At 39.2% G+C, this 13,646-nt stretch overlaps 1 protein-coding gene across 8 annotated transcripts in view; it reads right to left on the reverse strand.

The window, feature by feature from the left end:
* ZMIZ1 (zinc finger MIZ-type containing 1) overlaps positions 1-13,646 on the reverse strand; it is a 334,693-nt gene that overhangs the window by 116,765 nt on the left and 204,282 nt on the right. For all 8 annotated transcript variants that reach the window (XM_079311881.1, XM_079311887.1, XM_079311882.1 and 5 more), the window contains one exon: positions 8,885-8,990. In XM_079311881.1, coding sequence (XP_079168007.1) covers positions 8,885-8,990 — 106 coding nt within the window. The remainder of the gene's footprint in view (positions 1-8,884; positions 8,991-13,646) is intronic.

Below are 13,646 nucleotides of genomic sequence, written 5' to 3' on the forward strand. Positions count from 1 at the left end.
ACAGGCAGCCAGGATTTAAAAATCTGTAACTTGTGCTATCCACTGAAATTAGTAGCTCCAGCACACCTTAAGTGAAGGCATTTCTCAAAGAAATAAGGAATGAATTGAAGAGGGTTGAATTAGGGTTAGATTAGGGCTAGATTGATCACATATTTCATAGGAGCCAATGTTATGCATGAAATGCTACTGCTTTAAGTTTTGCTGAGAGTGAATTTCAGAAGTTGAATAGATACTCAGTTCATATGAAACATGAAGAAACATTGGTTCTTTGTAACAGTGCACATAAGAAATACAGCAGCAAAGCAGAGATACAACTGAGATACCAACTGCACAGACAGGTAAGAGTCAAAGAGATTTCCTTAGGACTGCACAATATCCAGACATCCTAAATACTTGGATTTTATCCTTCATTTTACCCTTCCAGCACATTAGGAAATTTTATGTGTGAGCTTCAGCCCCAAAACCAACTGCATCTACGAGGAAGTCTTGTAGTAGAGACACTCACCATCACATCACCATTTGTTTGTTGAGCTTGACATCCAGACTTTCCTAAAATCTGGTTTAGGTCACAGAAATGTGATTCAAACCAACTTAATTTTCTAGTTAGTCACACCTTTTGGAGTTTATTATTGTAAAGCTACTAAACATCATGAGGAAAAACTTATTTCTTGCATTTATTCCTCAAGTCAGATGTTATTGATACCTGCTACAAAGCATGATTTACATTACATGGAATTGTCAGGAATAAAGTCAGGATTTATTGGGATACTCACAGAAGTGTCTCACAGTGACATGTATTGTTGCATTTTCATCAGAATGCCAAAAAATAGAAAGCAAGTTTTTTACCTTGACTTCCAGAAAATCTGCAGATGAAAGCAAATCTGATGGTTTTTCTTTACATGTTTTACTGGAAGTAAAAGTAGGTATAGGCAAAAACAATCTATAAAAAGGAAAGAATCCAAAAACCTCATCAAACATGAACATACTGACTTCTACTGAACTTCTCAGAAAAACAGCACATGTTACAAGAAACAATATGCTTTCTTTTTGGGAACATATTGCAGTTCTCTTCCAAACAATTTTCTTTTATTCTGTGGTCTTTCTCCTTGAATTCCCTCACATGAAGATGCACAAAGACTAATACAAATTAGAACTATCTATGATGATGAATCCTTATGATTTTTTGTTTATTCTTTGCTGGTATTTTAATGAATGTACTGTATCACATAGAACCTTTGCAAATACCATGCTATCAGCACACTTTAATGGTGTGTTTAAATATGAGCATTAGAAAATACGAAATAAAAACACTTTTTCAAAACTTCTCAGTATGGAAATGCCTCTTTTTAAAGAGAAATACTACATATAACATCTTATCTACTAATCGTTGTTTTTCTCAGTGTCTTGTCTAGAGTACTCAGAGCAGGAACTTTTTTTCACAGGCTGTCTTCATGCTGCAGACAAGCCTGGAGGACTTAGGGATGGATCTGAAAATGTGAGCTGTGGAATCTCAATTGTATTTAGGAAGTGAACTTGCTGTTCTTGGAGCTTGATGATCTGATCTGTTCACACAGTTCATGCTCTCGTGGTTCAGCCCTCCAGCAGCACAAAAGCTGCAGTCCCCATGGAAGCTGCTAGTTTCTGTTCTCAGAGCAGACTCCTCCCAAACTGCTCCGAATGCCTCCAAGATACACAGGCTAATAAGAGAGCACTGGCAGTGAGGTACATTTGGATGCACTGCAGCTCCAAAGGGATCAAGCTCAGGGCTGCTTGCTGTAAGCTGAGAAAAGGTAGCTTGTAAAGGGTAAATGCCATTCTGAGAGTTTACTTTCTTCTCTCCCATGAATATATGCAGGCTTTCACAGCTGTCTCCCCTCTTTCTTGCCATTTGTGACTTATATTCAGGAGGAAGTTACTCAAAACAACATAAAATGAAAAACCAAAATTCACACCTAGAACAAGATCTGAGCTGTCTCTACCACCAAATCTTCAGCTGTTCTCAGCACATATGGAATCCCTAAAGCACAAGACAGAAAACACTGATACAGATCAACAGAAATCTCCTCTGGGGAATGCCAGTTCCAGTCCAAGTGAAAGTGTGCCACACACATTAGGAAAAGATTCTTCCCAGGAACTGCATGATAAGTTAATGTACTACACATTCAAATCTGCTGCAAAGAGAGCATTCAGGTAAGTACCAGCCTCAAGAAAATCCAAGGCACAGGCCAAGAACACAGCAGAGCAAGCTTGTTGCTGTAGTTGAGTGTCCACAATTTCTTTAAGTGCTATAGTAAAGGCATTAGAGCAAAAACGTTCCAACCTGGCAACAGTTTTACTGTGACATCTCTCAAAGTCAGAATTGGTACCATGGTAACAAGGACCAGTGAAATGACAAGAAGAACAGGCCAGATACACCACCTGGTATTTGGCTAGTCAGAATAAAGAAGCAGCAGCTCAGCCATGCAACCTTCTTTATAAACATAGGTGTTCAAGTGTGCAGTAGAACAGTGAATGCCAATAAAGAAGTGAATTTTCACCAAAATAATACCTATTGACATGCCTACATTGATATGCTATGAGGTTCTCAAGATCCCAGTAAAAATGAAGAGGAGCTGCCTAGCTGAGGATAATGAAAATCTGATGCAAGTATGATCATTTCCTATGAGCAGAAGGCAGAACAAATGCATGAGGAGCAGACCTCTCAGAGGAAGGGAACAGGAACAACCCAAACAAATAAGGTCTACTGGGGAAAAGCTTCTTATTCTGCAGGCTCTTCCTAACCTCAAGATGTTTGAGAGCTGACTGCTGACATGTCTGCCATATGTCAAGCCACCCTGACAGAGGCTCAAGATACAGGATACAACTGCCAAAACTGCAGGTCTTATAGAGTTTTGTTCTGAGTAAACTCATGGGTGAGACAAATGGGTGAAGTCCAGTGTGCCTTTTCTGCAGCCAATGTAAATGTGGCTGTCAGAGAGTACAGACATGAATTAATGCTGCTTGCCACTGAGCACCACTACTGACTGCTTCCTTCTGGTCACGGGAAGCTGTCAACTTCATTAAGAGAAACTAATAAAACTAACCTCATAATCTAAATTAATTAAGAATTAATTACTCATTTATTTGTAGTATCCATATTATAAATCATTAGGAAAGAAAGACAGTTGCAACAAAAGTGTATCCTGCCAGTAGATGTACCAGAGCAGAATTATTTTATCTGCATGACACCAAAGTGTCCCAGCTGAAACCATGGCTCTGCTGCACTGCATAACTACCTGCAGGGGAAGAGGTAGATTCTGTACTGCATGATACTGAATTTAACTAAATGAGATAAATAAAAGTGAGATGGAAGGCACATTATTATCCTTGCTTCAAAAATATTGAACTACAAAACTGAGAGCAAAGCAGACAAGGGCACACAGTGAGAATCTGTGGTAAGAGCAGGACAGTGAACTTAGGGATCACCTGAAATGTAGTCAGTTTTCAGCACCAAAAGGTGTTACACAAAGTAACAGCTAAAATAAAATAATACCTTTATTTTAATGAGGATTGTCAAGTGGATGGTTTTAGGGCACCAAGTTTAACTACCAATGGATTAGATATCTGCATGGAAATGCATTAAAAAATTTAGAATGACACAGATAAAAAGTTCTTAACCAGCTTCCAGCTACATCAAGAACCACATTACACAATTTCATACACTGAATTTTATCTTTAAAAAGATAAAATTATCTTTCCATTTTCCTTTACTCTGCTCCATCCCTCTCTACTGTCATTCTAGCTGAAAATATTTTTCAAATGCAATTGCCCTAATAATTCTGAAATCCCCACTTATTTCAGTGTGTTATTCAATTTACAGCAGTATGTTTTTGTGTCAATACTGTACTGTAGTACCATAGCTCTTCTTGTTCTGAGTTGTTCATTAGTTAGTACTTACATACATTTCATAACTCTGCTCAGCTCTCATTTCACAAACAACCCAACTTTTACTCTTCTCTCATAAAGCTGCTTACTTATTCTTATCAGCCACTTTCCTAAGTGCAGATACAGCATTTGTATTTCTTCTCCAGTCATATAAGACCATTTTGACTTGACTTGCTGGAAATCTTTGGTGTGAGGCATGAGACTGACAGTTTATATGCTGCTTCTTTCCTAACACAGGCCTGTCAATCATTTGGTCCCTTCAAGCTGGAGGGATGCCATCAGCCTTGGCTGGAGTAATTTCTATTCTATGCTTGTAATCCTTTTAGCCACCTCACTTTGCCTTGTGTCCACAGATAATGTGAGCATTATTACTGAAAACTTAGTAAAAGTGTTAATCTAGCCCTATGGTCCCCCATAACCTAGAGGTTATCTTTACTTTCTACTTTTTTATTCATTCTCATTGTGGCATCATTTCTTCTCTGCTTTTATATAATCTCTGGAAGTTTGATTTGATAATACACCAAAACACTCTTTGCCCAATCTCTACTATCACTTTGAAAATGTATCCTGATCAGGACATACCTCAGGTCTCAGTATCTTGTCCAGTAATGTTTTAACACCTCCATTTGCCAGCACTCTCACTGCAAATACCTTTGTTAACCCAGGGTCCAATTTATTTACAGCTTTGGCATCCTCCTCACAAGAACAGCCCTATTATATCACAGTTTGAGTACAATGACTGAAGCTAAAGAAATAAAAACCCACACAATATGGAGTTCTCAAACGAAGTTTCAGTCCATACTTCATATAAAATCAAGATTATAAAGTAATACTGCTCTTGAAAAGTAAAATCAGAAGCACACCAAGCACAGCCTAAGGGATTGAAAGCAAAGTGATATCAAAAAAGGTTGCCATTTCTGCTATCAAACAGCCAACACTTAGCTGCTCGCCCAAGCTATCACAGCATTTGTTTGCTGTAGCTGCTCAGTGACTGCTAAAGTACCTTTTCTGCACAGTTCTGCCCTCAGGCTTCTTCCTTCCTCTCTCTCTTTACAGAGATACTGAACACTGTCCTTTTCTGACAAAGCTCCCTGTATGATCTCATCCTGTCGTCCCCTTGTCTGGCCTCAGCTTGGCCTCCTGACAAAAGCAAAAGTAGAAAAGTAGCTACAAGAGCAATGAAGTTCAGTAGCTCAATAAAGTATCTTCTTAAAAAATATTTCAGAACAGAAAATTGATCCTTCTCTTTCCCTTCACCCTCTCCCCCCTTTTTTTTTTTAAATAAACACTTTAATTGGTGAACTCTTCTTTATTCGAGTACCACATGACTTAAAATCTTTTACAGGAAGAACTAAAACATCAGATGTGCTCAGAAAAAGTCCAAGCAAACACCATTCTGAGAGAAGGGCTTCTGGTTTAAGGAAGAAAAGCCAGAATGCATAAACACCTATGCACTCACATACTAAGAGCAACTCAGGCTACTGCAGTCTGGGAGCAAATGAGCAGGCAGCCAACCTGCTGGGCCATTCCCTATAGGTGTCACAACAAGGCAAAGGAATTTGCAGTGGAAGGTCTGGGGAGCAGCTGTCACCAAAAGAGACACATATATTTTTAAAGGCTTTGTCATTTGTCTTCAGGGTGGGAAATGCTGTGTTTGACCTCCTGCTGAGGCAGCTCCCCTGTTGCAGCAGCATGGGCTAGAAGAATAGAAGGCAGCAGCTATTATTTCAGGTACAAACACCAGAAAGCAGAGACAAAAGGCACAGTCATTAAATCGTCATTTCTATTTAAAAACACACATGGCAACTTATTAATACTTTTCATGCTGCATGAACCTCCCCCCTAGGCATTCTCCAAAACAACTTGCATTAGCTAATTGCTAGCTATCTCAATGACCAAGTAAAACAACACCAAAAAGCACATCAAACACTGTCTGGGCAACACCAAACAATCCTGGATGGGGTAAGCCAAGGAACTGGCAGCTCTTGGTCTGGTGCCCTGCCTTTCTTTCCCCAGCTGAGGCTGTGCCATCTGAAAAGCTGCCCTGCCCAGCTGCAGCCTCCTATCCCTCCCTGCCTCCCCCATGTTTGCCTGGACTCTGATCTGCCATCTGTACCCTCCTTTCCAGCTTAGCAGGGAGCCCCACCACAACAGCCTGAACCAGCTGGGAGGAAACATCGTGGGGCCATTCCCAAAAACCAAGGGGTGGTTCTCCCATAGAGTTAGGCCAGTTTGGCAGCTGGCTGCTCTGCCCTCTAGCATCAGGTTCCTGAACCTCATGGTTCAGCCATCTCTGCAAACCAGCAGACCTGAGGGACACTGGCTGGAGGGGTCCTGCTCCCCACAGCAGAGCTGCAAAGCCACCACTGCCAGGCACTCCAGGCTCCCAGCCAGCAGGACATCAGTCAACAAGCCTTGTCCCAAGATGTAAGGAGATACTAACTGGATGGCCTTTAAAAGGATTTGGTGCAATTATTTTCCCCGATGTTCACCTACTCAAATATGTTTTAATTAGAAAATCTTTATTTCTCCTAGCATTTAGAGAACGTCAGACACTAAACAACATGGATTAAAAATGTTTCCAGAGTGATCCCACTGGCAGCATTAAATTCATACTTGGAGGAATGAATGCAAACCATTGTAAATTCCCCTTAAGCCTGGAGGAAGGGAAAAACAAATTCTTATTCATTAAAATTAATGCCATTTGATATCTACATCAGGGGATTTCTGCAGGAATGTGACTGGAAGAAGTGTTGAAGGTGTCTTTCATTAGATGCAGACAAAAACAGAAGGAGTTTCTCAAAACAACCTGTAAGCATCCCTGACAACAATTTAAACAAATCACAAAAGCAGCTTTCAATGATGCACACTCTCTACAAGAAAAGCAAAGGACAATCTCAACATTTTTACAAAAATTGAATGAAGGAGCAGAACCACTGCTGTATTCAAAATCAGCAAATGTTAATACACTCTGATGTGGAAAATAACCCTTTTAAAAAAGTCTGCATGTTCTGAAATGACCTCGCTTTTGTAATCCCAGTCTGTCAGTCTTTCAAACTGCATATTCAATGATGCAGCTCTCAGAGCTCATACATGAATGTGACAACCTTAGAGTAGGGGCTATATGTGACATTTCACAAAATATGTTATGGTATACCCCAAAATATGAGTATGTAACACAGTTAGTAAGAGCACCAAAAGAACAGTGTAGATGGGCATGATGAAACACCAGGGAGACCTGGTGAAACAACTGTACACATAGTAAAACTAAAAGAGTTGTGAAACCAAATATATTAGATCATTGAAAATAAATTACTTATATATACAACTGGGAAATAAGAAGCAAAGCAAAGGACTGAGAAGGGTTTTGGAATATACTGAGAAAAGAGCACATGATTTACCAGCTTTCTCAGTATTCTATCAATTAAAAAGGGAAAGACTGAACTCTCTACTGAATACTAAGATTAAAAAACCCCTCACATATGTTCCTGAAAAAAGTAATTACTGGTAGAAATCAAACACTGCTTGGGCTTCTCTAGACCATGATGACTGACCAGCAGTTTTCAAGACTATTCTCTCAATGAGCCCTAAAGGAAAAGGACTGTAACATCTGATTCTCAGCCTTACCTCTAACAACACACTGATAGAGATGCACATCAGGAAGAATTAGTAAGAGGGGGCAACAGATGTATTTTAGAAGAAAATTTAATGCTGCCACAGCTGGAAAGCCTCCCTTGCTAAGTTTTCTCTTAAAAAATAAAACAAACAACCAAGAAGCTAACTAATGGATAAACTAAATAGGAAGTCAGAAAAAAAAAAGACATTGTGCTTGGTCAACGGAACGTTTTATCCTCCACACAGTTTTCCTGGATGAAAATCAGACAGTTTATTCAACATTTAGTAAGATTAATGGTCCCTTCCCATACAAAGAAATAAAACAGTAAGTCCAGTGAAGACGCTTTGATGTGAAAGCCACTTTTGCATGAGGAACTGCTTAGCAATTAGGACAAAAGGTAGCCATGAGTAAAGAAGTCTGGGGCTGATAAAAACTGAAAAAGAACATGAAAAGAAATATTAACACCCAATCAGTTGGCTAAAAGTCACTGTTTTGGAAGAAGGGAACCTTTCCTTATGTTCCAAAATGGGGACTGCATACCAGTTTAGTACTAAGCAGAAAAGTTATCCACGCTCAGTCTGGAATGGAACAATTATCTTCCTGTTTTCCAAGCCAGTGCACATTATGTTGACATTCATCAGCTAAGAAAAGGAGAACCAGAATTAAATGCTCCAGTTAAATCGAACATGTGAGAAGCAGGAAGACCCTTAAGTGCATTTTCTAAATCTCTAAAAGGAGCAATGGTGATACATCATGATCAAATATTGCTACTTGGTCAGAGACCTGTAACAGATTATTGCTATAAAATACTGGGAAAATGGCTACTTCACACTACAGCAATAGAATTACCACCTACTCTTGGCCCAAAATTCTAATGCTAAGGACTATATGTACACAAAACCATGGTACTTGTTTGTACAGGCATGTGAAGTCAAGGAGCACAATTTTTGCAATAGATAAACCAGGGAATGCAGAATGGATGTGAAAGATTTAGAGGTTGACACATGACAGAAAATCAATGGTTTACCAAGACAGAGGGGTCTGAGCATGTTCATTCCCACTATGAAATTACAAAACATCTGTGCTTCTGGAAGCAGCATTTCATCCATGAGATCAAACAGGGCAACAAACAGCACTAGCTGGGGAAAATATAAATTTCCAAAGTCACGTATCCTCAGAAGAGCATGCTATTGAAATGCTAAAAGCAACAGAACTATAAGCACCAAATACGTGTTTGCTTTTGGTTTTGTTTTTTTACAGAATGCAAGACAGTCACAGGTAGCATTTTTTACAGAATATGATCATCTGAGAATCAACAATACATGAAAAAAAGGCTTTTCCTACCAGCTGATTTTGGAGTGAATTTGTCCCTGTTGGCTGCACATACTGCCAGTAGCCTGTATCCAAGATCCAAGTCAAATCCTTGCTGAGCTGCCACTCGACTAACCACCTGCAGAGGGAAAGAGAGAAAGCTTTGTTTAGAAAGCACTTGTGTTAGACACCTGAATTTGCTGCAACAGCACAGTACAAACATGGTATAAGGTACTGCTCCCCAGTAGTTTCCAAAACAAGCACAGTGAAGTGAACACAGGAGTATTCTGGTGATCCAATTATTTGACCACCTGTCAGAAGAAAGGCCTGGTAGTTCCATGAAAATTGGAAAGATAAAAGCCAGAAGAAATAATGGAAGAGCAATGTGAGTAAAGATTGTATAGAATACACCTTCCTGTATTTGAGATGTGAGGCTGAGAGATCCTGTCTCTCTCTCTGTTGCCAGCTCCTGGCTCTGCTCCCAGGGGCAGTGCCAGGTCCCTTAGGTTATAATGCCCTCTCCACGCTGCTGGGCAGGGCTGTCCTACACTGTGCTCAGTGTCACACTTGCTGAATTTCAACAATACTGTATTGGGAAGCACATTTGCTGCAGTTTTAGAATAAACAGGCCTGTGCAAGAAGCATTTGCCTAACATTAAATTAGGGAAACACTGTTGTTGTTGACTGATCTAGAAGAACTAGCAAAACCAGGCAAATTGAAGACTGGAGTTAAGGACAACAAGCAGTCATCTGTTTCTCCTAGCCAGCAACTCAGCTATCAGCCAAGAACATATCCTCTTTAAAATCTGCATAGTACAAACACAATACCACAGTCATCCTGCCAAACGATGCTAAAGTTATACACAGCACAGCTTTTCTATTGCCTTCCAGTGGCACATGATGACTTCAGACTCAGGCACAGATAAAACAGATTATTCTTAACAGTGCCATTACTTCTTTGCATTAAAACAATGGTGAAGGAACTGCACAAGAAACAGAATGCCATTTCCTGAGGCAAAAGAAAGTCCCTATCTTTAATAGCTTACAGCACAAGAAAATATCCTTTTCCTACCCTTTCTTTATCTGAAAGCTTCTTTCTTAATAAATTACACTGCAATTTTCTGTGTCCAGGACTGCAAAAAACAACTGTATAGAACAGTGAAGAACTAACATATGTGATAACTTACAAACACTATTCTATGCTTTTTCCAATATATGGACTTTTCCTAATGAACAATTAAGAACGAAATTTATTTATTAAAAAAGAATTAACATGAATGAAATTTACAGGTATATTTTTTGTTCTGTTGATCCTATTAATTTAAAAATGAGACATTCATAAGGCTTAATCAGTGGGTGTGTTCCCTCCCAAAGTTTAACCCTTCCAACATCAAAACTGAGAAGACAACTTCAGGAAAAAGAAACGAAAATTGGGGATAGTCAGTACAATAATACACATCTATTGTTTTATCACATTCATTTACAATTACAACTTTTAGATAGAAAAGTAAAAAGTAATAAAATAAAAGAAATAATGCATTTATTTTAGATAAACAAAAAAACATTTCCAACTTGGTAGATCAGCCTTTAATGCTTTACACTTAGAAGTCCTGTTGTATCATGCCTAAGACTCTGGGTCCAATCTTACAAAAATAAGAAAAAAAATAAGCTACTACTACTCCTAATAATAATAAATGAAAACCCACTCACAAAAACATTCAAAAACAGAAAAACAAGAGCAGAATATGGTATGTCATGTTTCATGGTAAATTAGCATTAGGAGTGAAGACTGGTGGGCTGCCATGAGACCTGGAAAACACTTACGTACTTGAAAATTTGTTTCCTTTTTCTACTTCCAGTATCACTGTACTTCAGCCACCCAAAAGATATTGAGGGATGAGAAGAAAACAGACAAAAAGCTCTTCTAAGAAACCCAAAACAACACCTTGCAAAAGGCTCCTGAGGACAATGTCTCATTAATGTACAAACATTATCTAAACTCCTTTGGCCATCATCTATTCCACCATCACAGAGGAACACATTTCAGAGTGCCAATCTGGTCTGTAAAACAATGGAGAAAGGGCTCTCCTATTTTCTGTTTTGCAAAAGCACATAATCATTAAAGCATTTATTTTGAAACTGGACAGGAACAAAGGCAGATACACCTGCTCATCAGTGGGCACACAGTAACTCAGGGAATGCATTGGCTGCTTATATACCAGATTCATTTTAAAACAAGAAACTACCTATCCTGAGACTCTCCTAGCAAGAAACCAAATCACCACTCTTAACTGACATCTTGCTAATTATGGAAAAATTCTACAAAGTAACTCAGGGAACAGAGAGAACTGTAAAACCGCAAAAGCCAAGTTCTGCTTGCACTGTCTTCACTGAGTACACTGCAAACCCTTGGTCAGTGCAGTCCTAACCACAGGCTGATGCCTAACTTTTTATACTCCCCCATCACACCAGTTTCCTGTTCTTAATCTGCCCTGCCAGAGGAGCAGTGCCATGAAGCTCAGGGGGAAGGAAAGCAGAGCTGTGCAGAGTGTGCAGCCCAAGGCTGACCCCACACCCGATGGGCAGAGCACAGCCTGGCAGCACCCACCCCAGCAAACACCACACGAGGGCTGAGCACAAAGGCAGGATCTGAACTTGAGTGTGCAAAAGTCAGACAGTCAAACTGCTAGTTACTTCTTCATGCAAAGTGTGAGGGAAAACAAATTGGAAATTTGTGTTAGAAAAAAAAAATCTAGCTTTGAAATAAAATACTTCTACTGACAAACTGCACGATAAGTCCCTTCTTCCTCTCAAAAGACCAACAAAAACCACAGAAACTTAACAGAAAGCAGATATTTCTAATAAAATTTCTGTTTTGCCAAGAGTAATTTTCCACCTACAGTTTTCTTGTATGCACTCCTTTAAATGCAGAAAGAGGGTCTATTAAACAAACTGGTGGACTTGTGCTCAAGAGGGCTTACTCTGGTCCCTTCTGCCTCAGCTTGGTCAACATGAATAGGGCAGTGCACATCTATTTCCTTTACAAGAGATGGTTAGGTCAACTATGATAAGTGCTTACAGCATTGCAAAAAGAACTCATAGTTGAACACATGATGCCAGCTGCATGTTGTCTGAAGTTTTTAACAAGGCTTACAAGTACTTGCATTGACTGTATTTCATGTTTTCCTTCCACCTGTGACAGGTTAAAGACTTACTTTTATTTCAAAATTAAGGTCAATGGAACAGATCATACATCCCCCTCCCAAAACCCTGTTTCAGGTTGTCTACAATTCAAGTCAGACATTGCTCACTTGGTACTTGTCAAACTTTCCTCTGTATGCAAGGGACCCCCTGGCACTTTAAACAGACACTGAGAATTCTCAGAAACAAGATGACAAATACATCATAGGAACACGATCCACAAACCACAAAGAAATAGCTACAAGACATTTGGTAAGTTTAATATATTCAGGTCAGCAGACCCTGATGAAATTTACCTTTGAGTGTCTCAAAGGAACTTGCCTGGACAAACAGTGTAACTGCTAATATTATCTTCAGAAATTCATTCAAGACAGAGAGCTTGGAGATATACCAAATCTAGTTTTAAGACTGTGAAAGGTGACTGTTAGAAAGTACAGATATCCAGACAGACAGCAAAAGACAAACTATCAAAGAAATATAAGGTGAGCAATACAGAACATCATCATGAATTCATCAGCACCATGCAATTTCCTTCTTTGACAAGTTACCATATCCTAACTCTAACACGTTTTTTGACATTGCCTTATGTAACCTATTGTAACAAAGGAATAGAGCCCAGATGACAGAAGTATAAATTTTACTCAGATTATTAATTACTAGTCCTTTGTCAAATTAAAACTTGTGCTTCTTAGAGGTAATTTCTATGTATTTTGTCCTGACTTGGACAATGACAGAGTTAGCTGCAAAACTTCTAGGTGGTTTTGCAGGCAAAAGAATCTGCAAACACTTAACAGGAGAGGTAAGAGTATAACCTGGAAAAATGTTGCAAAAATGAGACCAAAGACACACATGAAATACTACAGATTGGAAAGAAAAATTACATGCCTAAATAGAAAATTAGGAACAGACATTCATCTTTTCAGTGTATATGTGACTCACTGGGAAAATGTTTGAGGTATTAAACTGACCTACCTATCATTCTCTGGATTTTGGAGGGTAAGGGGATTTACAGTAGATCAGACTGTATCTGTATCACATCCTGGCTTGGAGAAAAAGAGTAGACAGCATGGTCCCTTAGGTCTGTCCCAAGCCAAACCTCAGTGATTCCAGACACCTGCTGCCAACTGGAGCCATCCAGCTCAGTCTGAACCCTGTCCCAGGAATTCTACCACATTTGAAACCTCCCGTGATTTCAGTCTTATTCAGGTGTGGATCAGATGGGATCAAGGCAACAATTTCAACAATCCATTAAATGTTATGGCTAAGTGACTATGATACCATTTGCAAACTCTTTCTCTAACTACAAATTCAAACCCAGCATACCAGCAAAAATTCAGACAAGGTGTAGATGGCACCACATGCTCATCCATGACTTCATTCTGCAATGCTGTAAGAACTCCTCTTAACCTAACCATACATAACATAGCATTACATTGAAAAGTACTGCAATTAAAAAAAAAAAAAAAAAGCCAAACAGACATAGTTGCCATAAATTGAGATCATCATCCTTTATCATGGGTGACAGAGGTGCTTGGCCAGCTCAAGGTTTAACACCTAATAGTTCTCTATGTTCTTTTACAGTAACATTCCAGAC

The sequence above is a fragment of the Erithacus rubecula genome (assembly GCF_903797595.1).
Source record: "Erithacus rubecula genome assembly, chromosome: 9".
Lineage (NCBI taxonomy): Eukaryota > Metazoa > Chordata > Aves > Passeriformes > Muscicapidae > Erithacus > Erithacus rubecula.